Here is a 26340-nt window from a genome sequence, read left to right on the forward strand (position 1 = left end):
CTTATCTGGCTCAGTCTGAAAAAAGGTGGTGCCGTTAGATCTCTTTCAGTTGAGTAGAAATATTACACCTTCTACCTACCTTATATAAAAAAATATAGAATTCTGAGTTTTCTTTTTTTTTTGTTTAATGAAATGTGTGCTTTAAATATTACTGTACATGTAATATGTTGCATGAATTGCAGCAGTTCATTGCTGGCAAGTTTACAGTTTCTGTATTTTTCTGCTACGTTAGACAGTTCCAGACAGCACTAGCTGTCGCATCTCATGACACATTCTTACTCTGTAACATCTCTGTCCTCTCCATGCAGAATATTTAACTTGAAACCCAGATTTTCTTCTTCAGGAAGAAATGCAGTAATACTCACCAGTTCTCAAGTCTCCTCTAATCTCTCCTCTTCTTAATCTTTTTTGTTATTCGGCTTAAATAGTGAATATGCTCCTGGAATTTTCTAAACTGTTCTTTTTATTATAATATAAAATAATACAACAATAATAATAATACAAAAAGCAGCACATGTTTATGTTTTTAATCAGTCATTAATGTCTTAAGGATTGCATTCTGTCCTTAACTCATAAGCTTAACCACATGATTCTGGATTTTTTCAGGTTGCCTTGTATATCTGGGACAATGGGAAGGGTCCACATCTCACTGCAGTTCCTGAGCTGTGTACTGTGCCAGAGGACTCTCCCCAGGCCAGCCACTGTGCAACCACTGTGAGCAAAAAGCCTCCACTGTGTGTGAGTATCTGCTCTGTATTTGGATCAGTTTGATTGTCCTCAATTCCCAGGAAATGAAAAGGGAGCAAAATTAAATGACAGCACAAAACAGAGGATGGTTCACTGTGAGCTATTGGCAGTCATGTAATGATGTATGATGGCCCTGTTGCCCAAGGTTGAATCCGAGCCACGCTGGCATTTCACGGTGAAGTACTGCTTTTATACCACATACTGTGCAACCAGAAAAGAGGGAAGTCTTTCATTTGTTTTGCCAAATTAATTTAGATATCAGCCAAATGCGAAGCAACATCCTTTTTTTTTATATCTAAATATTTTTCTATGTATTTAATGTCAAATGTCAAACATCGCAATGCAATGCCTCTTTTCAAGCTCACACATTGCTCTGTGTCTTAACCTGAACGCTTGCATTATATTTGAATATTTGCTGTATTTGTCATTGAAACTTAAATCGTCACGCACATTTATTATGTCATGAATCTGTAGCAGATATTTCTACCGTCTAAATTTTGCACTGGGGAAACATGCAAAACACGAAAGCAGTTTTAGTTTTCTTTATAAGCTTCCATTAGGACATTTTTTTTATTTTTTGTTGTATCTGAGTGGGAGCCAGTGAGTGGGTGTAACTAATGGGAAAAAAAAATTGATTCGGTCAGAATATAAGTAAGGTCAGTAGGATTCCTACTGAAGCTTAATCATACTTGCTGGGGTAGATTTTTTTGTGTTGGTTAGATTTGCTGTAACTGACTATGCTGTGCTGAATTCTAAGCAAAATTCTCCACAGGATCTCCTGTGTATGATGTTTGCTCAAGCTGAGAGAAGTTTGGTTTGTGAACTTATTAGAAGGCTGTGATATTCTTTAGCCTGCAGCAGTTGGTTCCACGCACACCATAAACTGATCACTAATACTAGTAAGAAGTGATTGTTTGGGATGGATGCGACTCGAATTTTGTGGAGAAGGTGAGGCGAGTTGAATTTGAGATGCCAGAGCTTGCTGCTGAGAGTGTCCCATTTCTGAGTTTTTCCATTTTAATTTTTCATGATTTTCCCTTCTGGTTTTGACAGAAAAAACAAAAATTGAATCTGATCTTTTCATTTGTTATTCAAATCACATAGTGTATGTGCATTTGTGGTCTTGAGTCTAGTACATGTTTGCTGCAGTGCAAACTGTCAGATTTATATTCATGTGGTTATTACCTCCCTCTCCACGGAACTTCTATCCTCATAAAACGACATTAATTTAAACAGAAAACAGGACAACAAGCCAAGCAGCCGGCAGAGAAACATGAAGGTCACAGGTTTAATAAGTATTCAGGGAGAAGTTTCCATTCAGACAGAACAGGAGGGGATGTATCGTAACCGGACAGTGAACGAAACAGTTGTGAGACAAATTGGCAAGTGGCTTAAGAGCAGCACTCGGCTGCTGCGTCGACAAAAGAATCAGGAGCCTCAAGAGGCAGATTTAAGAGGGCAAAATGATTACAACCAAAGTGGCAATGACAGCAAAGCCTGTTGTTTTTATTTTATGCAATAACTAAACTTATTGTAGAGCGGTTTCTATCAAAATGCTAAACATTTCAGGGCAGAAGATTGTTCAAATTCCCACCCTACAACAGTCATTTTCAAAAAAATTAGTAAGACAGGCCAACGAATAACAACAAAGCCTTGGTTATTCTGGCGTGAGACCCAGAATAAACAAAATCTTAGCATCCTTGAGATCTGTTTTTTTTTCCTTTTTTGTGTATGTGTGTCTGCATTTTATAAGTTATGTTTTGGACCGCTCAAAATCCGTTTGAAGCCACTTTTAGCTCTAGATTTAGATTGTGACGAGCATTTCTGACTCGTTTCTGACATTTTATGCATTACGTAAAAAAGCAAAGAATCTCTTTTCTCCGTTAATATTTAAATGTACCTTGTGTGTCTTTTAGTTTGTATTTGTAGCTCAGGCTTCACGGCACAAGAGATCTTTACATTGCGTAGCATTTTGTTTCATTAATATTGTTGAAAAAGTAACAGTTTGTTCAGCTGCTGATGATGTTTTAATGTGGCATACATTTTTAATGCACTCTGTCTGAAGGTGATTTAGTGAATTGTTTTTGAGAAGGAAATTGCCAAATTGCATTTAGATGTTCGTTTTTCTTTCATTGCTTTCTGTCTCTCACATCATGTGTGTTTTTTTTGTTGGTTTGTTGTTGTTTTTTCATTTCCGAGACTACAGATGCTTCAAATGAAAACTGAATTCATTCCTGCATCCCTTCAAATATGCGGCACGGTTATCAAATACTGTCTGTCTTTAGTTTCAAAAGGAGAACCTAAGGCAACTAGAAGGACAAATGACCTTAGACCATATGAAAGAAAAAAATCCAATTCTAATTTCACTTTGAAGATATGAACTCCCACTAATCACTTGGACATTTAATATAGTCTTTCAGCTATTTAGCTGCAATACATGTCGAGCTTCAGGTTTACTTATATGTGATATGTGTGCTTTTGTCTTTGACTCATGTCTCCTATTTTTATCAAAGGGGGAGCCTGTAAATAAAGAAGATATATTTGTTGCTGTGAAAACATGCAAGAAGTTTCACAGTGAAAGAGGTGAGTCATTCCCTCTCATACCAAATCCAGAAATGATGAACATTTTCCCTTTATACAGCACACATTTCTTGTCCTCTTGCTTTCTCATAATTGATTTGCTTTGCCTTTGACCTATATGATTGTATGAGCAAACTCGTTCTGTAAATCTTTCCAACACTGTTATGTCTAGACTGATAAAAATACCTTTAGCTATACTTCTTTCTGTGTCTCCCTTATTGCTCCAAATGCTCAGTCATCCAGCAGTGCCACTTACTGGCACGCACTCCCTAACATTAAGCTATCTATAGTAAATGTACTCCACTTTTAAACTGATAAAACTGTTGCGGGTTAAGTCAATAGATCAAATTTCAAATTAACTTTAGATGGATCAGACAAATTGAACACTATACGTAAAGGGCGTCACTCAAAAGTAATTCCACTAATTACCTTAATTACATTTCCTTTGCCAAGCAGCTATTATCAGTTTCAAATGCAGACAAGATGAAAATGAATATTAGATTCAGACATCAAAGGTTAGCTTAGCTGTGTAAAGCAAGAGACATGAAAGTGTATCACGTATAATTTAAGATGTCAATCAGTGTGAAGGCTTTTTAATCTTCTGTAGCTGTCGCGATTACGAAGACAATGAAATTCTGTAGGATAAACTCTCATTAGGGGTGAGAAAATAAAGCCTCAAGACTATATTATGGTATTGCAAGAAAAATTGCAATACATAAACAAAAAAAATACTGAACAACAATCACCATTTATGAGTGTTAATAAAAGACGGGTATTTTCAATTATGAGCTACTGTCATTGATGACACATTGCCTAGTTAGAAGTGTGAACCTATTGAAACGTGTTGTCAGCAACAGCAACATTGTTGTGCAATAGCAGTAACACAGCATAAGTCAGTTGTAAGCACAAAAGTAGCCTGGGTAGTGTTCTTCCTAGAAACATTAACTACAAGAATAACTGACTGCTTAACACTTTAACAGTTTCACAATAACTAGCATCATTTAACTTGCATGTTGTGTTTTGGGTTGAGCTTTTTTAACCAGTTTACTTCCATTCACTATTTGCTCCTCCTAATGCTCCACTGATCTTAGGTTCAGGCATTTGGTCACACATCATCCGCTGTAGTCAACGGTGTGTTTTTGCCTCAGGTGGAGAAACAAGTTTGTTTCCACAAACGGTTTTCTTACATATTTTTCAAAGTACTGTGCTTTGTTGAAGGTTGTTGAAGTGGCTTGCTTTCAACAAAATCGTGATTGTAAAATTGATTTTTAAACAAGAAGGTAGCACCTAGAACTAGCCTGTACTACCACAAAAAGAAATCTGTATGTAGCTCTGTTGTTATGTGGACGTTTTTGTGGTTCTGCACTGATTTGAAACACAAATAAATGCAGAACCATCAAGTCAGTTTTGTTGTTTTCTATAGCTTTCATTCTCTCCAAAACATAAAGTCAACATGAGTTGACAAAAATATAGAATGAAGCAAAACATTAAAGAAAAGCATGTTACCCTTCTTAAAAACCAGTTAAAATGTGTAATGCAGATAGTGTAGTATAATAATACTGCATTTTTACTGTGATACACAATTTATTCACCTTTATCTTTCCATTTGCTTTTAATGAAATATTTACAGCACTTCTTAAGAACTACAGAACCTCAAGCCATCTTGTAACACAGTCTCTGCTTTAACTGTGTTTTAATGTACTGGTGTGCTTCAGTTTAAGTGGCATTTGTCTGATAAAATGCCATTTTATATCCTCAAGAGCCACAGTTGTCTTTTTTTAACAGTTTTTTTTTAATAGGTTGTGTTTGCTGCTTCACTCTGTGTTCAAAGTTTTCTTTTTAACCTAATGATTGTCTAAAGCAGTCAATATCTGACCTGAATGATGCCTTTGGAATATACTTGTTTGCTTTAGCTGTTTAATGTGGTAATGTAAGATACATGTGCACTTCGAGCTTGATTGTACTTGATGTTTCTTATCAGTTCAGAACCTGTACAGGCACTGAACACAACTTGTTTTGTTTTTTGGTTTATTCTTTTAATCTTAAACATGCCACTTTGATTCATTTTTGATGATTTATGAGAGATGAACACAGCCTTGAGCTGCTGATGCTGCTGTAGATGTCAGGGTATCCTGTGTTTCTCTGCATTAATACTCTGTGACTTAAACAGCCCAGAAACTTTCAAATATCCAAAAATTCATGAGTTCTATCCTAATAAAATGTAGAGGAAAACACCAAGAATTAAGTCAGCAACTTGGTGCTAACTGTGCCTTATCCCAGCGGTCCCCAACCTTTTTTTGCGCCACAGACCGGTTTATGCCCGACAATATTTTCACAGACCGGCCTTTAAGGTGTGGCGGATAAATACAACAAAATAAAACTAGTACCGGTACCAAAAAAAAGAAGATTTATTCATAACACACGTGAAAAGACCCAGGAAAACCGAGTTAATGATAAAACCGATAAAAACCCTGAAAACCATACAGTTCAGACCTGAACCTCCCCAACCCCCGGGCCGCTGCCTTATCCTACCAGTGATAACTAGTTGAAATGCAGCGTATAAATAGATTGAAAAATACAGATACAGTAATCTGCTATCTGCAGTACCTTTCCACTGCCAAAAGCTGCAGGTTTTGCAGTGCTACTGGGCATTAAGCACAATGAAGTTAAATTATTTCTGAAGCCTGACAAAAATCCCCAGAGTCAAAGCTCTGAAATGTAAAAGTAAAGGGAAGAAACCCTTTATTTTACAAGTTACTTTGAAAAGTTTTGTGATTTACTTTGGTGTAACTAATCATATGTCTAATCAAATATTGAAAGCCAGTCATCCAAGCCAAACTCAAAAGAAGCTTTTCCCCAAGTAACAAAAGAGCACAGTGTCGGTACATACTGAATTAATCTAATCTGAACAAAGTCGAAGGATTAAAGGGAACATTGTTTATCATTTCACTATCCTTAATGATTCATCTCCCTAAATAAAATATTTACTTTAAAAACACAGAATATCAGAATGTTTTCATTTGGTCAGAAAACATTGCACAGAACATGAGGTCTTCTTGTTGTGAAACTCTGAACACTGTATTGATTTTTCTCCTTCTATCTCTAGTGCCAGTGATAAAGAAGACTTGGGAAAAGGACGCCTTATTTTTGGAGTACTACAGCGATCATGCTGATCCTTCAATACCAACCATTAATTTAGGTGTTCCAAATACTGAAAGGGGTAAGTTATCCTTTCACAGCCTCACTTTTCATCACACCAATCATCACTTGTACCGACAGATACACTTACTGGCCTAGTATATTGGTCCAGGCTGAACTGGCTAATTAGGCTTAAAAGTTATACACCTTTCACCACCACATGAAAGGGATGTGATTCAAATCCAATATTTCAGGAGAACTGGAACCAGATTGAGCGGGAGTACTTTTGTCAGTGGGTATTTCAACTTTTCAGCATAAAAATCCATTTACTGTAAAACAGTGACATGAATAAAACTCTTCTCAGTTGGCAGCAGAAGTGTGCTGCAGTTTTTCTTCTGTAAGGCACTTATATTTTTCTTTTAGAAAACTGGCTTTGTGCCTTCTGTTTGATATGAGCTTCTCTTGACCAAGAACTATAATTTTCTAACCTACTGACCACTTTAATCAATAATCCCTCGGTGACTTCTACCATCTCTAGGACTTAAATACTAGGTCACCTTTTTATGACTAGTCTTTGTTCCAAATATTTGTTTTAAAGCTGGTGGTTTCCTAAAGTTGGTTTATTTATTCATTTCACCTATGTAGCAGTTTCAGTGTTATGCTGTCGCACTCCTTACAAGCATTTAATTCATGAACAAGTGCTGTTTATAAGATCTATACCCATTTCCCATTCTTTTTTTTTTCTTTTTTTTTTGAAAATGGGTATACATCATGTAAAATCCATCCTGCTGTACTGTATAATTACTTACCTGTTTTCCAACATGCTTAATTGAAGTTTTGGATGTCACTGCCCCTTTAAATACTTAACAGTTTTCTACTTTAAATATTTAACAGTTCTCTGTCCTTTGGCCACTCTCCAGAGTATTTAAAGACAGCCTGTGTGCAACCACTCATCAAAAAATCAGGCCTCAATCCTTCTTACTGAAAAACTTAAAGAGCGATTTCAAAGTATTACAACAAAACTTGTATAGACAATTGTCTGTCTACAGCTTCTAGAAGCATTACATCTGAACATTTTAAAAGTTTTTTAGTCAGGTTTAGTTTAGTCAGACACCACAGTAAAGATTTTGTGCTTAGCAAGGTAACAGATGAACTGCTGATACCAGTCACTGTTCTTCTCTGATGTTACTCCATGTAACTGCAATATTTGACACAGTAAACAATAAAAGTTTGATCAAGGGGACAAAGCACTGAGCAGGTGTATCTGGACTGAAAACTTTTCGAAGACCAGACAGAATTTTTCTACGGTGACCACATTGCTGCTTACTCTGTACTGTGGAGACCCTCAGGGGTCTGTACTGGGACCTGCACATTAGTTTTTTTCCCAGTGCTATGCCAGTGACACATTGTTCTATCACTCTAATAAAATCAAAACCCTGTCCAGTCTTACAAATGAACTGATATTAAGAAATATTTTCCAAATTTTCTAAAATTAAACACATTCTCATTGTTGTGTCGCACAAGCTTCATCCCAGTATGAATCCCCCTTTTCCTTTACGAGTTTATGTAAAATCAGCTGTCAAAAACCTGGTTGTTCTTTTTAATTCTAGTCTCACCCTCAAGAAACATATATAAGCAAGGTCATCCAGTCCTGCTACTGCCATCTAAGAAATATGATCACTTCTGCATTTTAGTGAAACTCATTGATTGTCATCCATGCCTTTATTTTCTCTTGGTTAGATTAGACTTCAGATTGCAGCAGCTTTCTGACATTACTTTTAGAACTGATTTTAAGATTTTACTTTTTTTACTTTTTGGTGAAGGACTTTACTTTTAAAGTCCTTCACCACCTGGCCCCAGAATATACACTCAAAGTGATGTTCCCATCTTAACTAGTTCAGGTGCAGATCCTCAGACACGATTAACTGTTCCCACCAACTGCTTCAAGGCAAAAGGTGATTGAGCATTTGCTGCTAGGGCTCCTCAGTTGTAAAGTGATCTGCCTGAAGATCTCTAGCTGGCCCTGTCTGTGTCTTCTGTTAAACCACTGCTAGTCTCATTTGTATCATTAGGCTTTTTATATACATTTTAACATAAATTTTATATCCTACTTGCATCTTATTCTTTTAACCTTTAGGTTATGTGTGTTAATTTTAATTTATTCTTTACAATGGAACCACCTCATTCTCATTCTTATTTTGATGTTACACTCGAGTGTGGCCTATTTCGACTGATATGTAAAATGCTTTATCATTTAGTTTGTTTGTTTATTCTATGTTTCTGGGAAGCACCTTGTAACACCAGTTTTGATAAGTGTCATACAAATGAAAAGAATACAGTTTTTGAGCATAATTTTTCATTTCTGAGAAACATCAGCTGTTTCAATTTCCTGTTTACGTGCTTCAATTGGATCTACATTTAGAGCTTGGATAGGATAAGTAGCATAGATGATGTTCAGCGGTTAACAACAACTGGCTACACTTAGTAACAAAGCTCAAAGGAGGCTCCCGCAGGAGGTGCATCAGACTTGATTGACTGGGAAGAGACTCTGGGGCAGACCTGGTTTCTCTGCTAGAAAAATACATCCTCAGGTGGACTGAAAACCTTGAAAAATCCCCCAGGAGGGTCTTTAATCCAACAACATACCAAGCTTATCCTAAGGGAGGAACTGGGGGATGTTGTTGAGCTAAATGATGCAGAGCTGGTCTACAAAGGGATGGATGGATATATTTATTGTTGTTCTACCGAGAACAATAAATAAATGAAATGCAACGTAGTGTGCACTGAAATGATAAGTATTTTCTATATGGCTTAGTCCGATACTCTTTGCATCTACCTTCATCCTTAAGCGTCCTTCATTTCTGTGTGAGCAATAAGGTCTGTTTTGTTTTTGGGTTTTTTTTGCAAAATAAGATATCTCAGCTAATTTATTTATGGTCCTTCATTTTTATATCAAGGATTTATTTATTTGTAACTTTTAGAGATACAGGCACAAAAACTTACTTATTTGTATTTAATTCATCATTGCATCTATGGTGCAATGACAGAACCTGTCCAGATGTAACGTAATCATAGTAATGTTATAGAATTATGGAATGCATCACACTGGGTATGGTAATGGGAAACAGGTAAGTAATTAAAATACATAGACCTGAAGAATGCACCAAGCAATCCAGGGTAGTTTACAAGAACGGTACAAACTCTCTGCTTTGGTGCCTTTCTGATTGCTTCAGGCAGAGTCCATTTGGGCAAAAACTTATTCTACAGCCTCATAGCCATCGGCACACAGTGACACAAAAGACGCCGCATTCTGTACCTTAGTAAGACGCTGCATCGGCTGTTGCCAGTTTAACTCCACTGTAGGTAAAACTTGTTGTTCAGAGCTCTGGTGTAGACCCGTGCCTCCCTTCAGTTATTGTCTCCAGGCAGCTTAGCACTTTTAACAAGGATGTCTCTTGCAACCTCTCGCTGTATAGATGTAAACTGCCACTGGGTACTTGCTAGTAAATTTGTACTAGTATGATGCAGATCTGAGCCTTCCAAAGAATAAAAGCCAACCTTCTCTAGCAAAGTTACTCTCTTATCAGCGCAGTTTGGTGTTGATATGCAACCCCCGTACCTGAGAGCCGCCTCATCTCCACCTCCTCATTGTAGATAGTGGCAGGTCTCACGCACTTCTTGCTCTTAAACAAATCCAAAATGAGAGCCTTTGCTTTTCAAACACTAAACAAATAGTTCTTCTGCACTGTCGATGCTCTCAGACTTCAGACCGAAATAATTTTGATTTTTTAAAGTCAAACTTCAACAGAAGAAAAAAACGGTATATGCAAATCCGATTAAAGGATTTCTGGATTTCTATCATGCTGACGCCTCTGTTGGTTCTGTGACTTGCATTGGGGTTTAAAATAACTCCGCAAGAAGAATATGGAATTCTTACCTAAACAAACCTGCATCTTGTTAAATTTACTAATGTGGATGGGGAAAGTGCAGAAGTATACATCTCATAGTAGTGAAGTCTTAAATGCACAAGTTCTTAAGGTGACATAACTGGTGTACAGTTGGAGGTCGTATGTGTGAAGAGTAAAACAAGGTGACAGTGGAGTCCCCTGGGCCCCCTCAGTGCACTCAGCAACTTATTATGCATTGCTAATGCACAGCTGTTTGGAGTAGGGCCACGCTATAGTGAAAGTAATCCTCTTTCAGTTCCCTTGAAACAGTAAAACCACATCGATTTAGAACCAGTAAAATCCAAGAGAAATCGTTAAACATGCCACTACCTGATGTATATGGAGAGTGATTGCTTTGCTTAGGGGTAATTGAAAGTGTAAAAATGCTCATACTTTACTCAGTCATGTTGAATTCATTGATGGAGATGGAAACTGACTTTTTTGTTTACTTGTTCTTTTGCTGCTTGTCATCCACAATGAGGAGGTTTCTTACCATAGACACTGTAGCATATCATGTATTACTGATTTTGTATTTACTGAAATGGTTTTTTGGTTGTCCAGTCAGAAGAACATCTAAATTCATTCAGACCAAGGGAACATGATCACTATATAAAATCTAAAATATAAATATGGCTAAATACAATGTTGATAGTGTTAAAAAGATACTGCCCAGGGCTACCCAACAGCCTCCTAGTAGATGTACTGATGGTATACATGTGAACAAATACTAGGTGTTTTTCAGTAAAGCTGACGTCTGAACTCGAGCTGACCTCTGATCAAGGCCACTGAGATTAAAACCCATCCAAGATTTTTAGTAGCTGCTTCTGTTGGATGAATTTAAGTCTTCCATCACCTCATTATCACGTTATCAAGATATAAAATACACCATCGGCCATTTACAGTTGATGGGTAAAAACTAAGGTGCTGCCTACTGTAGTATACACGTAGACTTCATCTACACTAGCCTAGAAAAGGTCATGAGAAGTTGTCATTAAATTCTAAGGCCGCTATAACAGATTTGTATCATCTGCTTCCAATCAAATACGTAAATGGTTGTCTAAAGCTACAGTTTGTCTTAGTTTTAGTGGGCAAGCAAGAATAAATAAAAATGGATAATTAATTGCAGAGTGTGGAAGTGTTCCTTAGTCTAGTGGATGTGATCTTACCTAAAGATTTAGATCATTTAGGTTAAAGAACATTTGTTTAATTATTGCCCGAAGCAGAACTGATATTTCATGATAATTTCTCTCTAGACAATAGAACATGGGGTAAGGGTAAGATGCCATTCACAGTCTGCAGACAGCCAACCAGACAGGCCTGCAGCTGGTTGTGCTCTGACAAAAAACTGAAATTGAAGCTGTCAGGATTCTCATGGAGTTTATTCTTTTGCATAAGTCAACACATTACCTTTATTACCTAAGAGAGTACTAAGAGTTGGTATGACTTGCCCCTGAGTTTTACACCTTGTTCTGCAAAAGGGCAGTGTTGGCCAAGTCTTTCTCCCAGGTAATCTAAAAGAAAGTGCCTCCTTCCCTTCCAATTTTGCCTTCTGTGATGGCAGCAGTCCACGGTCCATCGTCAAGGCAGGGGCATCTTCAGTGATTCTGGTAAATAGCCAGATACGTAAGCTACTGTCAGTGCATAATGTCAGTCAAACAGAACTAATAATAGCATTTACATCCTGGAGGATGTACGGTAGATTGGATTTCTGCAGTGTGATGTAAAAGATCTAGTAAAAGACTTTAAATGAGATTGCCCCAGCCACAAACCACGACAACAGAAAAACCCCTCACTGATTTACAGTATCTATATTTAGAAATATGCAACAGTGTCGGGTACTTATCAACATGAGGACAGTGGCCATTACATTATTAGATAAGAATGCAGTGAAATGAGACATAAAAGGAATATATCTCTCTCAAGGAAAGGAGGAGATGATCGGTACATAAAAAATTAATTTCCATTTCTTTTGCTCATTTCTTTCTGCTTCTTTCCCAAGGCCTCAAACTTTATGCTAATGATTGCTGAGAGCATCCTTGAAGTTCATCGTCGTCAGGCATCGATATGTCAAGAGTCTGTGTTCATCACTAACATTGTTGCCTGTGCCCTCGGAGCAAATCTTAAAGCCATATCGTGCATTTACATGTGCACAAAGAAAATGAAATGCAGCATAAGCCGTCACATTTATCAAGTAAAGAGGCACAGACTGGCAGACAGAATTATTGTCAAGAGTCCAATGTAAAAACAGATCTGACGCAAAATAAATTCATTCGCATTGTCCTGAAAAACAAGTTGATAGGTTTGTAGCTTAAACCTATTCGCTGGAACGTTGAAGACAGTTTAATTACACAGCAAAAGCAAAGTTCTTTATGTTTCTCGTGCATGGGAGAGAACTGGACAAACGCCGTCCCTTCGCTTGACCCCAGTTGCTCTCGTCCGTTCCCCCGTAACATTGCTCTTTTATTGAGGTCACATGAATATACACAGTTCATTAACATATGACATCTACATACAAACAAAGAGTACCTTGCCTGTGCATTGTGTAAGTGTGTGTGTGTGTGTGGGGTCAGAGTGTGACCCCATAAAGACTTCCCTAAACCTGCTGGTCTGGAAGTCCAGCAGTTCATCTAAACAAAAGGCGCTTAGCCTAAAACAGACATAGATACGTTTATCCTACCACAAAATGAGAAGGTACGACCTCTCCCATGCTCCCAGGATGTAGGTGTGAATGCCAGAACACTCTGGAATGCACACAAAGTCTCCACAGACTACTAAGGATCAAACCTCTACCAACATGACATCGATTATACAACTCTAAGCATATATGAGTAGATATTTCTAAGCATAAATGACAATCAACAACACAAATCTAACACAAGTATTCACCCAACTCAGAACTGTCTAGCTCATCATGCATCTGTTTGAAACCACAAAGAAATATTAAGTCTGGTGAAAACCCACATCTTTACAGTATACATTTATTTTGAAAATGGAAAAAATACACTCAACAGGCTGAGTTTAAAAATTTATATAGTCTCAGCAAGTGAGGCAGAGAATGATGCAAGACCTTGAAATGGAAAAGTGGCATAGGAACTTTATCAAGCAAGCACGAGTGCGGTTCACGGCCGAGTATGAACAAATACTTGGGTAAAAAAAAATGTCAAAGCTGGGCCAAAGCAAAACTTTCTGTAGTATTATGTTCATATGAATGTAGCTGTGGTTGTTTACTCTTTTCTTCTAAAGACTGCATTAAACATGAAGAAGAAAACTACTATCTATCAACGACCCTGATCTTCCCTAAACTCCCTCGACTAGATATAAGATTACCAGAGATCAGCGTGTTTTTGGATTTTATTCCTGTCAGCAGTTCAAGGTGTCCCTTCTTATTCTATATTCAGATACCAGCAAAAACACCTTGGGTGCCTTATAAATAAAACAGTAAGGCCTCAGTATTCTTTGTGATGCTTGCCACCAGAGATTTCCATGTCTCAGCTCTCAGCCCTGATGGTGCACATATTTGGATTCTGATGGGCATATTTCTTTGGTTTCTTTGTATTTGTTGTTTACTTCCACATCACTGTTTTTGTTTTCAGGAGTTGGCAGAAAATTTTGTTCCATCTGGCCGTCATGTCAAACTTGCCAGAGTAAAAGTTTGATCTCCGGGCTCATCATTCCAAACATACCTTATTTTTTCTTTGAGATGTCAGAATGTAGACAAGAGCTTTCTTTTTTTCTTTCTTTTTTTGCTTACAAACCTTTGTAAGACATATCTTTGCACTGAAAAGCACAGAGAGGATTTTATTCATTGCTGTGCAATCCAAAGCTTGAAGAGGTGAATCATTTTTTTAACAGATCTTCACCTGTTTGACCTGTGCAGTTGCTGACATGCATGTGTAAAGGCAAGCATACTTTTGAGGTGTCTTTGAGCAGAATGCAGAGCTGCTCTTTGTTTGCCCAAACAGTCCACACCACTGTCAAGTTAATGCAGAACTACAAGCAAAAGCTACAAATAAAAAGCACTATGGTCGTGCTTATTTTTCTTACCTTCTAAAAAGGCCCCTATCGAGAGACTAAAACTCTAATTAGTTACTTGTTATCTAAACGTAGCTTGTAAATCAAGTCTCGTATGCTTTCCTAAGTTAAACATTGCTCTTTCTGTAGTTAACAACTGTGACTATTGGTTTGCTTCACTCCTTTCAAATCCAGTCCGAATAATAAATGACTATAATTTTTGTTGCTACTGCCTTGTGCCTGCGTTTGTGTGCATGAAGGCATCTGTGCATATAAATAACTGCTTATACCAACTGTGATTTTCTTCCTAACAGGGTCATTTATCTTTGTAAACCAGATGGTCAATATGTGATTAAGTCATACTGGCCATTCTGTTGATAGCATGTCTGTATTTGCAGGCCACTGTGGAAAAACATTTGCAATCCTTCAAAGATTTCTAAGCAGCGCTGTGCCGGACACCAAGTGGCTCCTCATTGTGGATGATGACACACTTATCAGGTATGTTCTTGCCATTTGGAAATGTGTTTGTTTGGGGATTTGTGGCCTAAACTCTGCAATTTCATTCGTCTGACTGTTTGACTGACATTTATTCATAAATTTTCTACCAGATTCTGTCTTAGCTGTGAAAAGGTTGAAAGAGAGAGACAGTTGGAATGAAGTCACTTTGTAAAAAGGAGTTCCAGAGATATTACCATTCTATCAAACATCTAAAAAGCTCAGCATACAACTTCATGTCCAGCTGGCTTCACTTTCTGTCAGGTTGCCTCTTCATTTGGAAGCCTCTGGGTGTTTAAAATAGCCTGAGGGAGCGCAGTTAATTCTCCCTCTAGATGAATAGTTTCTTAGGTGTGTAGGCACCAGAATGTGCGTATGATGATGATGATGAGTGTGTGATTAGTTTGATCTGTGCTTTCTCCAGCATCCCCAGACTGCAAGTCTTGCTGAGCTGTTATGACTCCTCTGAACCAGTGAGTCTGGGGGAGCGATACGGCTATGGCTTGAGCCAAGGTGGCTACAGTTACATAACAGGAGGTGGTGGGTGAGTTAGTTTCACTGCTCAAATGCTCTGGGAATGATGATGATGGAAGATTCAGGGGCAGCAGAGGAACTATAAAGTGTGTAATAAAAAAAACGTAATCTGTAATTTACAGATAAACCCTTTCAATTTAGTTTAAAAGTGTAGCGCTCCCCTAAGGGAAATGAGTTTGGAGACTGCATTGTAGTAAAAGAACTCAATAAAAATATGAAATAAAACCCCACTGAATCACAAATGGCCATCAGTTGTTAAAGCAGGTGAAAGAAAAACACCCACAATTTAATTAAAAATCAGATTTTAGTGCCATTTTGCTTACATCAGCTGTAAGATCATAAAGTGGGCAGAAAGGAAAAGTGGTAGTTCACTTTTATTTGGCCAGCACAAATCTCACCTATTTGGCAAAATCTGTGCTTTAGATACATCTTGAGCTGTGAGTGAGCTGTGTGAGAAACTCCATTTAGGGACACTTCAGTTGCTGTGACACTTCACAACACTACAGCTGCCAGTTTTCTGAAGAATAATATCTAAAAAAAAAGAAAAAAAGACCCATTCTGAGTGGCAATGAGCGATTTTTCTGTCAGCTTAATATTCATTTTGTCATCTGTAATTGTTTCTCTTTTCATTGAATTGTCGCATCATTGTTACGCAGAGCCAATTTATATGAAAAAACCCATCTCGCTCTCAGCTCATAATTTTACTCTATTCTATTGCCCTCCCCCTCAATTGAATGAAATACGCATAATGGACCTTAAAATGATAGCAGAAAGGCATGCATATATAATTTCCTGGCAAAAAAAAAATCCTTCTAAATTTATCATTTATACTTCAGATAAGTGTGTTATGTGTGTCTTTTACATGCCTTTTTGTATGTTTATGCATTGCTGCAGTATGGTGTTCAGCAGGGAAGCTGTGGTGCGACTTCTTAAGAGTGGCTGCAAGTGCTACAGCAATGACGCGCCAGATGACATGGTGCTGGGCATGTGCCTCAATGCTCTCGGGCTTCCCGTCACACATAGTCCTCTCTTCCACCAGGTTGTAATCACACTCTCACAATACATTCTTTTTGTGTGAAGAATATAAGGATTTTTTTTTTTTATGTCAATAATCTTTTTTTCTTTAATGAAAACTCTCTTCAGGTATTACGATAAAGGAGATTTTACATTGAGATATGTGATGACTTTTAAGGAACAGACCGTGCAAAGGAAACCACATTTCTTTTTAGGTGTTTCAGCCTCATCATCTGCAGGCAGACTGAGAACTGGCTGATATCTGATTTTCAAAAGCCCTGTACACCTACGCAGGATTTTTTTTAGTTTTTCTGGTTGATTAGGCACTGCATATGCTAAAGTAATTTTCTATCACAGGTTCTGTAATTTCAAGCTAGTGAACGGTGAAACCATCCACATTAGAGTTTGTACTTCTGAAAGTGTGATGCAGTCTGAACCTCATATTTACTATCCTTTTCCCCTGGTTCATTTAGGTAAGCTGAGCTCTTAGAAAATTCCTAGTTGTAATTATGGGTGCGTTGATGTGGACTGTACTTACAAATCAGGACCTGGCAATTACAGCATCACTAATATAAACGTGCAGTTTGGACTGTGTATAGAAGAAACTCTTCTACACAGAGTTTCTACACATACTCTGTGAAAAAGGTCATTTTATTGCTAACATTTTGAGTTGTAGGTAGGAAAAGCACATTTGTTCCTTAAAAAAGTGTCAAAAACAATACCAGAGTCCTCAAACCCAAAAGGGTAAATGCTCATCAATACGCCTGAATGAAGGGGGTGCTACGCAGACAGGTTGGGTGACAGCATGGGGGCATAAACACAGGAAGAGAATAGCTGAGATTGAGGATACTGTTGACTGATATGTCACGGTATGTCAAATACATAAGACTGGAATGTCCACCAGCAACCAGTAGTGAGCTACAAAGCTACGGGCGACAAGCAGAGCGCTTAACATGTGAATAGGACTTACTGTGGGTAGAAGCAGTCCTGTGGGACTTCTAGGATATGTCCACCCTTCTCAGTGATAAAAATATATTTACACTTCACGGGATATTGATCTTTTTTATCCAGCAATGCTTTGCTGAAAGTGGCAAGACAGAAAAAAATTGGAAGACTTATAGCAGTCTCCAAAACAGCTAGATAGCCATTTTCCAAAAGAAAATAACAGGAGATTTTTTTTTCCTTTGACTTGCTGTCTTCCTGTTATGTTTTAGTGACAGCTTCAGAAACAAGGCAGAGTACAATTGTGCTGGTGCTCCTGCGGTCGGGCATCATTACAGATGCGTGTGTTTAGGTCAAACAGTCAAAAAAAGGAAGAAAGCAAAATCGTTCATCTTTGCAAACTCATTTTCATATCATCTCATTTCCATGACATCGCTGTTTGCCTGATGTTATCCAAACATAGCTAAGGTTGAGAAGAAGAAACTCTAAAATGTTGCTAATACCATGTGTGATTATGTAACTGGGTTAAATCGGTTTTTAGACCACTTAATTTCCTACTGCTTCTTCACTTTAACGTGTACATCATGTGTGTACATTGACAGATAATATTTATATAATCTGCCAAAAGCTTATGTATAGACCCGATGTGAAGTATTCTTCTGCTCAGATCCCCAGGAGCATAAACATATACTTATAAAATCTCGTCATGTACATTTCATAATCTGTAAATAACTCATATGAATTCCACAGGTTTACATCCATGTAAACATGGTATGTAAATAACTCATGTTTCGTCTTTACGTGCAGTTTTCTTGTTTCCAGTCTTAAGTCTGTTATTTTTTTTTATTCACCATGTGAGGGAGTATAGCAAGCATATATATACTTATATACAGGTAGGGTGCCAACAGGGCACCACAGACAGTGGGCGTAAAATATGCCTATAGAGTGGCATATCATGCATTCATAGATAAGCACATCTCTTTGTAGGTCACACATTTCTTGTGAGATTCCAGTGTTACTAGAGCCAATCAAAACCACATTTATTTCCCTAGTACATGGGAGAAGGGGACAAAAGGCTGTGCAGTTTGACATAAAACAAAAGGGCCTGCTGATTGGGAGGTGATTGTTTCACATCCAAAAGTGCATTTGAACCTGTGCATTTGCTGCTCTGACTTTCCAAAATGGCTTTAAGTAATTTCTCACAATCGTGAAAAAGTTAAATGTCAAATGAGTCGCTACACCACAAGCATGCATGACCTATAATTAGACATCATAAGTGTTACTTTCTCTATTTTCAGGAGGCATCTGAACATAAACTCGTGCTTTCATACCTTTTCTCCTACGTCTCCTGAGACAGCTTCCAAATATAAATTACCATGCTTAATCTTACCTTTCAGGCACGCCCAGAGGACTATGCCAGAGACTTCCTAGCTCACCAGGTGCCCATCTCCTTTCATAAACACTGGAACATTGACCCCATTGCTGTCTTCAACAAATGGCTTAAGGATGACTTCACAGCAAGTCAAGATGAATTGAAAAGTGCAAAAACAGAACTATAATGAATTTAAGCACATAAACTAGCCTGTATGAATACTTTTATATGTATATACAGTGTGTGTATGTCGAGTGATGGGAAAATTATCAGTTCACAGATGTAAATGTTTTGTTTTGTTTTTTTGTAATGTTGATGTTGAGCTGTTATAAAGAAGGACCATGCGAGCATGTGTCTGTGATTTAATATTTGAGTGTTTTCATGACTGAGTTGCATGTTATGGTTGCTGTCAAATTTGGGAATATGTGTATATTTATATCCTAATCTAATACCTTATAGAGGAGCATATCGTTTCTTTGGAGAAATGGTGTCTTTTACAATGATCACTAATGCTGTACAATGTGCTCTATTTTGTCATAAAGGCATTAATATTTCAAAATATTTTGCTTTTTGCTTTCATTTGGGGACCTATTGCAGGATTTAGTCTAACTGGGCAATGTATAAATGATGAGGTTGTTAAAGGTTAATTAATGCTATGACTAAGATGGCAAAACTACAATATGAGCAGTCTCTTCTGTGCAGCTACAAAGCAGCGTGAATTCTCTCAGAAGCATTGTGAAAATTTGTGCCCTTAAAATGTTTACTTTTTAAAAGAGTCCTCCTGTGCACAGACAGACAAACGTCTTATTTTTAAACTCGTCTATTTACATTGTGGGGTTTTGTTTTTCATAATCATCTATTTCTCAAGGTGTTCTCCTTCCTCATAGAGACACAGGCACAAAATTTCATGGGCATACTAACATAAAGAAGGTATTAAGAATAAATGTATTATTTAACAACATCAAAACCAATTCATTTTCATTTTTTCTCTATCTCCTAATTAATTGGTGGACTAAGTAATTTGCTGACCATTGTTAAAGGTCTTTGAAAGACCTTGAGCATGCAGTTAAAAATTAAACTTTTCCTCTACTGGCTGTTTGCCAACTTGAAAAATTAGCTGTAATGTGTCATTCTCAAAACACTCGGAGTGATAGTAACGGCCAAAAAAGCTTTAGAAGACCGGTGGGTTATGAAAGGCTTGATATTTATTACGCTCGGCTAATGAAAATCTGAAATGTTAATAAAGGAAAACTCATTACCATCTCTCAAATGCACACTGTAAAACAGAAGATGTTCCTCTCTTTACAGATCTTTTCTGCACTAAGGTGCTAAATTTACACCGTCCTAATAGCACAGCAGGCTGGTGCAAGTTCATGAAAAGTCTAATGGCTTCAGGCATTTGAAACAGTGTAATAACTCAAGCAGACATCCTCTAACACACCTATGAATTGTAACCTATTTGCAGGAAACAAATTAAATTCCTAGTGGGACTCACCCACACATGGAGTGATGAGTGATGGTGAAATGGTGCTGTGCTCAGAGGGAAATCCTCTGTGTAATTCAGAATAGTACGTCGGCAGCAATATTCTGGCCAGGTTCAACTTTGTCAGGTGGTGAATTTTGCTTTTTTGGCTTGTCTAAAACATTGAACTAGATGGATGACATTCTCCAATGCCATGTTAAGCTTGCATCAATGATTTTACAGGATACTACTGAGGTTACATACTCAAACCCTTTTAAAAGAAATTTAACCAAAACACCTTGGGTAAGTCTAAACTGTAACCTCCCCTGAAGAAAAATCCAGTTTTTACTGGAAAAACCGACATGATTTAGGATCCTCAGAGGTAATAGTTGTACAGTCTACAGAGTTGAGTCAAAACCTTGCTTGAAACATCAGCTTTAAAACTAGAAACATTGCAAAAAGATGGCCATGGAGTCAATGCTGGGAAAACAAATCAATATCTGGATGTTTGGAGGCAGGTGATGGTTCTTTGCCTCAATTTTGCCAAAAGCATTTTGTTAAAATCCATTATAATACTTATTTACACAATTAAAGATATATATTGTAAATTCCTGTGTTTAAAAATTACATTTGAAAATGATTTAAGCTATTGAAAGAATGTAAAGAAACAGCTGCCATGACTTAACATTCAAAACGTGTATGTATTGTTTTGGGGCTGTATCAGCTCAAGTTGAACAAGGGCTAAGCTGTACTTTGATGTAATATCTCTTTGTATCACAAGATGGCGTGATGAATCAGTGTAACCTATTTTTAAGCGTGCAAGATGTTAAGAACACATTATTTCCAACCACAGTCTGAAAATGGAAAAGCCTGTTGAGAAAACGGGAGTATCTAAAAATACGTAAAGGTTAAGCAGCAGCGCATATCTGAAAAACACTATAACACACCAGCTAGGAAAAGACTGCCCCTGGTGGCTGAGATTTTAGTGAAAAAAAATTAGCAAAGAATAACAAAAAGTATGTTTAACGTTACCATACATTACATACATTTCTTGGAAAAAGAAGTTGTTGTTGTTTTCTTTATATAAAACCATAGCATTTATACTGTAAGTGACCCATTACAACAGACAGGAATATTCTATTTTATGTTTACACAAAGCTAGCCAGTAAAACCATTTAGGCAGTCATCCCACAGGGCTGCAATGCATTGTATTAACACTGATAATGGCAGTTATTGTAATTATAATTATGCTCATCAAGCAATGATAATTTCTGATGATGTGCGGTTTGCTGATGCTTTTCTCAGTACATTTAAGGAGGAGCAGAACCATCTCGAGCCCATCTGAATATTGAGGGAATCTGTGATATATATTATAACTATGGCCTTGATCTCACACTCTCTTTTTGCACCTATTTATATTCATATCTCCCTTTTAAGCCGTTCATTGAACAGAAGGTTTAGCTTGTCACAAAATTCACTGTCTTCTCATATCTTTGTAAAGACACATGGCCACATTATTCATAAAACTGTATTTGAATAGAAGCTTTTGTGAACCATAAAGGGTTCCGGTTGGAGAGGGTGTTGAATTTTCTTGCTGGGATTCACTGTGCCCATCAGGGCCACCAAAGTGGAGCGGATGAAAGAGCTGCTGCAGTTACATCTCATCTCATATCTCTGTCATAGTCATGTCTGCTGAGGCTTTTATCATCACTCACTTTTCTCATTTGTTGTCAGTCTGTTTTCCATCCCTTCAGAAGAACAACAGTGCCTGCAGTGATTCCTCTTACATAGTTACAATACCTTTTTTTTGCCAGTTGCAGTGAGTTAAAATAAAGCCTTGGGAGCCATCTGCTCTTAAACATAACACCCATATTTAAGTTGTTCCATTGTAGCTTTTCGACCTTGAACATATTAGTTAAAATAGCTTCTTTGTCATGTATAACACTGAAGTTGTTTTCTATCAGTAAACTTGGCTGTAGAGTCACTTTGTATTTTTTTTTTTTTTTTATTTCTATAACAAAAAACTTTTTATAACGTTTGTGTTCCTTCCTTTTTTGTGAGTTACTAACCCCTCTTTTATAGTGATTTACAGGATGACTTGCAAGTAATTTATGCTTTCGGGTCATTCAGTGAATCACATTAATGACATAAATGTAATATCTGCCAAACTGAATCTTTTAACAAAATTACAGCCAGCGAAAAGGTCAGGTTGAGAGGGCAAGGAGATTTATTAATATGGTAACTCATGATTTCTTAATGTTTCTTTCCTTAAAGTGCGACCATGCACATCTCTTTCACTCCCTCTCTCGCTCTGTTTCAGACATAGACAGCCAGAAATTAATGTTACATGTTTTGAGGACTGGAATTTATATATGCATATACAGATGCATCATAGGTGTCTCTTATTCAGGCTTTACTGACTCCATCTAAATGAATTTGATTATATATGCATTATTATGCATTCAGAAAGTGTTCCTTAGCAGAAGTCATCTGTTTGCTTGTCCATTTAGAATAAGACAATCAAAATAATAATGAATGTTGGCGTGTCTGGCAAATGAATTATTTTCATGTATATGTATAATTCAGCTCTGCACAGTAAGGATAATATGATTGAGCCTGGGCAATTTCTCAAAGTAAACTCAGTGTCAAATTACAATACTGAGCCTGAGATGGGCCTCTTGAAAAAAAGAGAGAGTGGATGGTAGAGGAGATGTTGAACTTGTGCATATGTGCCGGGAAACAGGCAGGTGCAGTAAAAGGCAGGCCAAGGACAAGTGTTGAAAGTCAAAATCTTACCAGCTCTTAACCATCAGTTATGCAAGACTGGTTTTATTGCTGATCCAACAGTAAAATAAATAGTATGCTGTCATGTGTCAAGCTACTGATAGCTATTAAAATATTTCCGAATTCTTCTCATCCGCCAGCTGCCTGCTCTAAGAGAAGATTAGATTATATCAAATAAGCTTTATTGTCCTTGCAGGGAAATTTGACTTATACAAAAGATGGATGGAAGTCACAGTAGCAAGGACACCAAAACAGTAAGTAAAATAATATCAAGCAACAACGCAAAACAGAAGCATATATCACCCTAAAATTGCAATTAATGATATATGTGATGGGAAAAAAATCAGCCAATTACAGTAAATAACCACTCAACATAAACAAATAGAAAAAAGAAAGGAAATAAAGAAAAATAGGAATGCCATACACGTGTGTTTGTGCAGTGGAGACCGAGACTATCATTCTGAGTTAATCAGCTTTATTGGCAGGGGAACAACACACCCGCTGTCTCTGTTCAGGCTGCAGTATGGGACACCGTGTTGTCTGCCTTGTGGGGGGAGATGGTATTTGCTGTCCAAGAGGTAAGTGGAGTATATCAAGCGTGCATGTGTTTTTGAGCGTCTGTATCTACAATTTCAACATAGGGTGTATATCTTCAAAGCTTAATGCATTAACATGGAGCAAACAGCTGGGGCAAAAGGTAAACATACAAAAAAATATGTAATCTACAATGTTCCTCACGATAGCCCAGTAACACCCAGGTACCCCAGTACAGCGTGATGTGCATTGGTTCCCATATATTTTAGATTGTAATTCCACTAAAATATTACAAGTTGCAAACTAACAAGAGTAAATCTCTAAAATGGACTTTCTTGCTCTCTTTATTTTCCCTCATATAATCTTAAATTCATCACTGTGAACCTAAAACTTCAACTCCCACCTGCTCCAATGGCTCAGCTTCTCACAGGTTTTCCTACTCTTGGCTCTGCACAATGTCATCCCAGGGACAGATCCCTAGCTGTGAGCCTGGCAGTCCCACCCACCTGCTGTTCAGGTCTTCTGTTTGTCAAGGGCTGCCAATCAAAAGAAAGTTGGAGTAAAGAGAAGGTGGCTTCAAAGAGAAAAGAGGTAAAATCCTTTCTTTGAGACAGAGGATTAGCTTCTCAAGGGCCTCCTCAAAAGTGCTGTATAAAATAAATAAGCATTATTGCAAAACAGAGGTTTGTTTTTCTGCAGCCATGTGAAAAAGAAAGTTTTCACAGGATTCTATGCAGTCATGTGAAAAACTGAGTACACCTTTAATTTTATCCAGGAGAATGAAGATGGTAAATATTAGACAGGCCCAAGTCCATCATTCTACACTGAGAAAGATTATTCACCAGTGAAATACATTCAAGACAGTTGTCAATCTTAATGAAGTTGCTGTTCCAGCAAATTCACCCAGTGGTCAGACAGTGCAGTTCTCAGAGAAACTGCAAAAAATTCACTAGCTACAGCTCTGCCTCAGTTTGAATTTTAAAGTTCATGACAGTACAATTAGAAAAAAGACTGAACAGCTGTGGTGTGTTTGAAAAATTTGTCGGGAGAAAGCTTCTTCTCTCTAAAAGAACAAGGCAGCCCAACTCAGGTTTGCAAAGTTTCATCTCAAGAAACTATAAAACTTCTGGAACCGGGTCCTGTGGATAGAGAAGAAAACTGTTTGACCAAAATGCACAACAATACATTTGGCATAAACTGGTATACCAGCACAAACCAACTGTGAAGTATGGTGATACAGGATTGATCTTTTGGGCTTGATTTGCAGTTACATGTCCTGGGTCACTCTATATGCCAACGTTTTCTAGGTACAAATATGAGGCCATCTGTCTGACAGGTGAAGTTGATTGGTGATTGTAACTGCTCTGTTGTCAAAGCAATTTTACAACAGAATGGGTGAAAAAGAAAAAAATCAAGGTGGTGCAATGGCTCAAAGTGCAGATTTTCCCCGATTTTCATCTTTGAAAAATCACACATCACATTTAAATTATACAGTTTCCTGTCCCATATTTGAAGTCTCAAGCAACTCAAAACCAACCAGATTGTAGCTCAAAAAGCTCCTGCTATAAAAGAAATTGTGCTTGGAGGAACTCTCTTTTCAAAATGTTATTTATTCACATACAGTATAGACTGAAGTCCTAATGACATGGATGATCAATGTGTAGTGTTTTGCACGCATTTGTTAAAAGGTTACAAGGGTCTGAGCAAATCTGACAGCAGCTCTGTCGATAGTCACGGGTTTAGCAACAACGTTAACTTTAAGAAGCTTATTTTGTTAAGAGAAATAAGAGTAGGAGTTGTGGATTATATGAGATTTCGCCAGTAGCTCCAGAAACTGTATGAGCATCACACCCTGCACGGGGGTGTGACATGCCTGCAGGATTAGTCAGAAAGGTGCAATCCTGTGAGCCAGACCATAATATATTTGTATACTGCACTTGAATCAATAAATATGACCTGTGGTTTCACTGGTACTTCATATAGAGTTAGTGTATATGCCCTTTGACTAATTTTGCCTTGAATAATGTTTGCCCAGCCAGAATTTTTCCATCCTAACAGTGGCACCTGTAAAGCAACTCCAATTCCAAGGGTAGTGACCCTGCCTGAGTTATTCGATATTCAGGCAGTGTGTTATAATATTACTGCTTTGAAATGGTGCAAGCATAGCCAGTCATGAAATAAAAAGTGCAAAGCATCTCCATGTGCAGGTGCTTCGGTACAGCAACTGCTCCTGAAGCATGGTGTAATGAACTAGTCAGATTTCCTCCCACATGCGTTAACCCTCGTTTATCTTTCAGGCACAGAATGTAGAGAAAAATGGCCACCTGTTCACTTTCATCTCTGCATGAAATGTAACCATTTCGTGAGGTGTGGGTAAGTCAGAGTGGCATAGCTCTGCAGATATATAGTATTTAATAAGAGAAGAAAAGTCTGGAAACACTGCACTACTAACACACATAAATCTGAGTATAGACAGCCCCCCTCCTGTGGCTCTCCCTTCTCTGGACTATACACCTTCCATCATGTGTGCTGAAAGGTCACTACTGACTTTTGCATCACATGGCATTCAGCTTTGCTCTTCCATGTAAAAGCCCTCTGCTTAACCTACCATGCCAACACAGGATGTTTCTCGCATGGACCTTTTTTTCTTCTTTATCCTGCTTTATTTTACTCACCCAGTCTGGTTCAAAAGTCTTCTGTCACAGACTAGATTTTCTAAAGCTTGAAAAGAGGCTAAAGAAAGTGCAAGAGATCCTCTCAAACCATTTCAATATACAGTA

At 37.7% G+C, this 26340-nt stretch overlaps 1 protein-coding gene across 1 annotated transcript in view; it reads left to right on the plus strand.

Annotated features, from left to right (window-relative positions):
- The window catches only part of b3glcta (beta 3-glucosyltransferase a), a 76194-nt gene extending 56855 nt beyond the window's left edge, over positions 1-19339 (plus strand). Inside the window, exons 9-15 of the mRNA XM_087851103.1 lie at positions 607-738; positions 3261-3330; positions 6434-6547; positions 14822-14921; positions 15343-15462; positions 16347-16491; positions 18806-19339. Of these exons, the coding sequence (XP_087707229.1) occupies positions 607-738; positions 3261-3330; positions 6434-6547; positions 14822-14921; positions 15343-15462; positions 16347-16491; positions 18806-18967 (843 nt within the window). The 3' untranslated portion in view covers positions 18968-19339. The remainder of the gene's footprint in view (positions 1-606; positions 739-3260; positions 3331-6433; positions 6548-14821; positions 14922-15342; positions 15463-16346; positions 16492-18805) is intronic.
- The last annotated feature ends 7001 nt before the right edge of the window (positions 19340-26340 follow it).

This window comes from Neolamprologus brichardi, chromosome 14 (genome assembly GCF_056152115.1).
Source record: "Neolamprologus brichardi isolate AB-2024 chromosome 14, ASM5615211v1, whole genome shotgun sequence".
Classification (NCBI taxonomy): Eukaryota; Metazoa; Chordata; class Actinopteri; order Cichliformes; family Cichlidae; genus Neolamprologus; species Neolamprologus brichardi.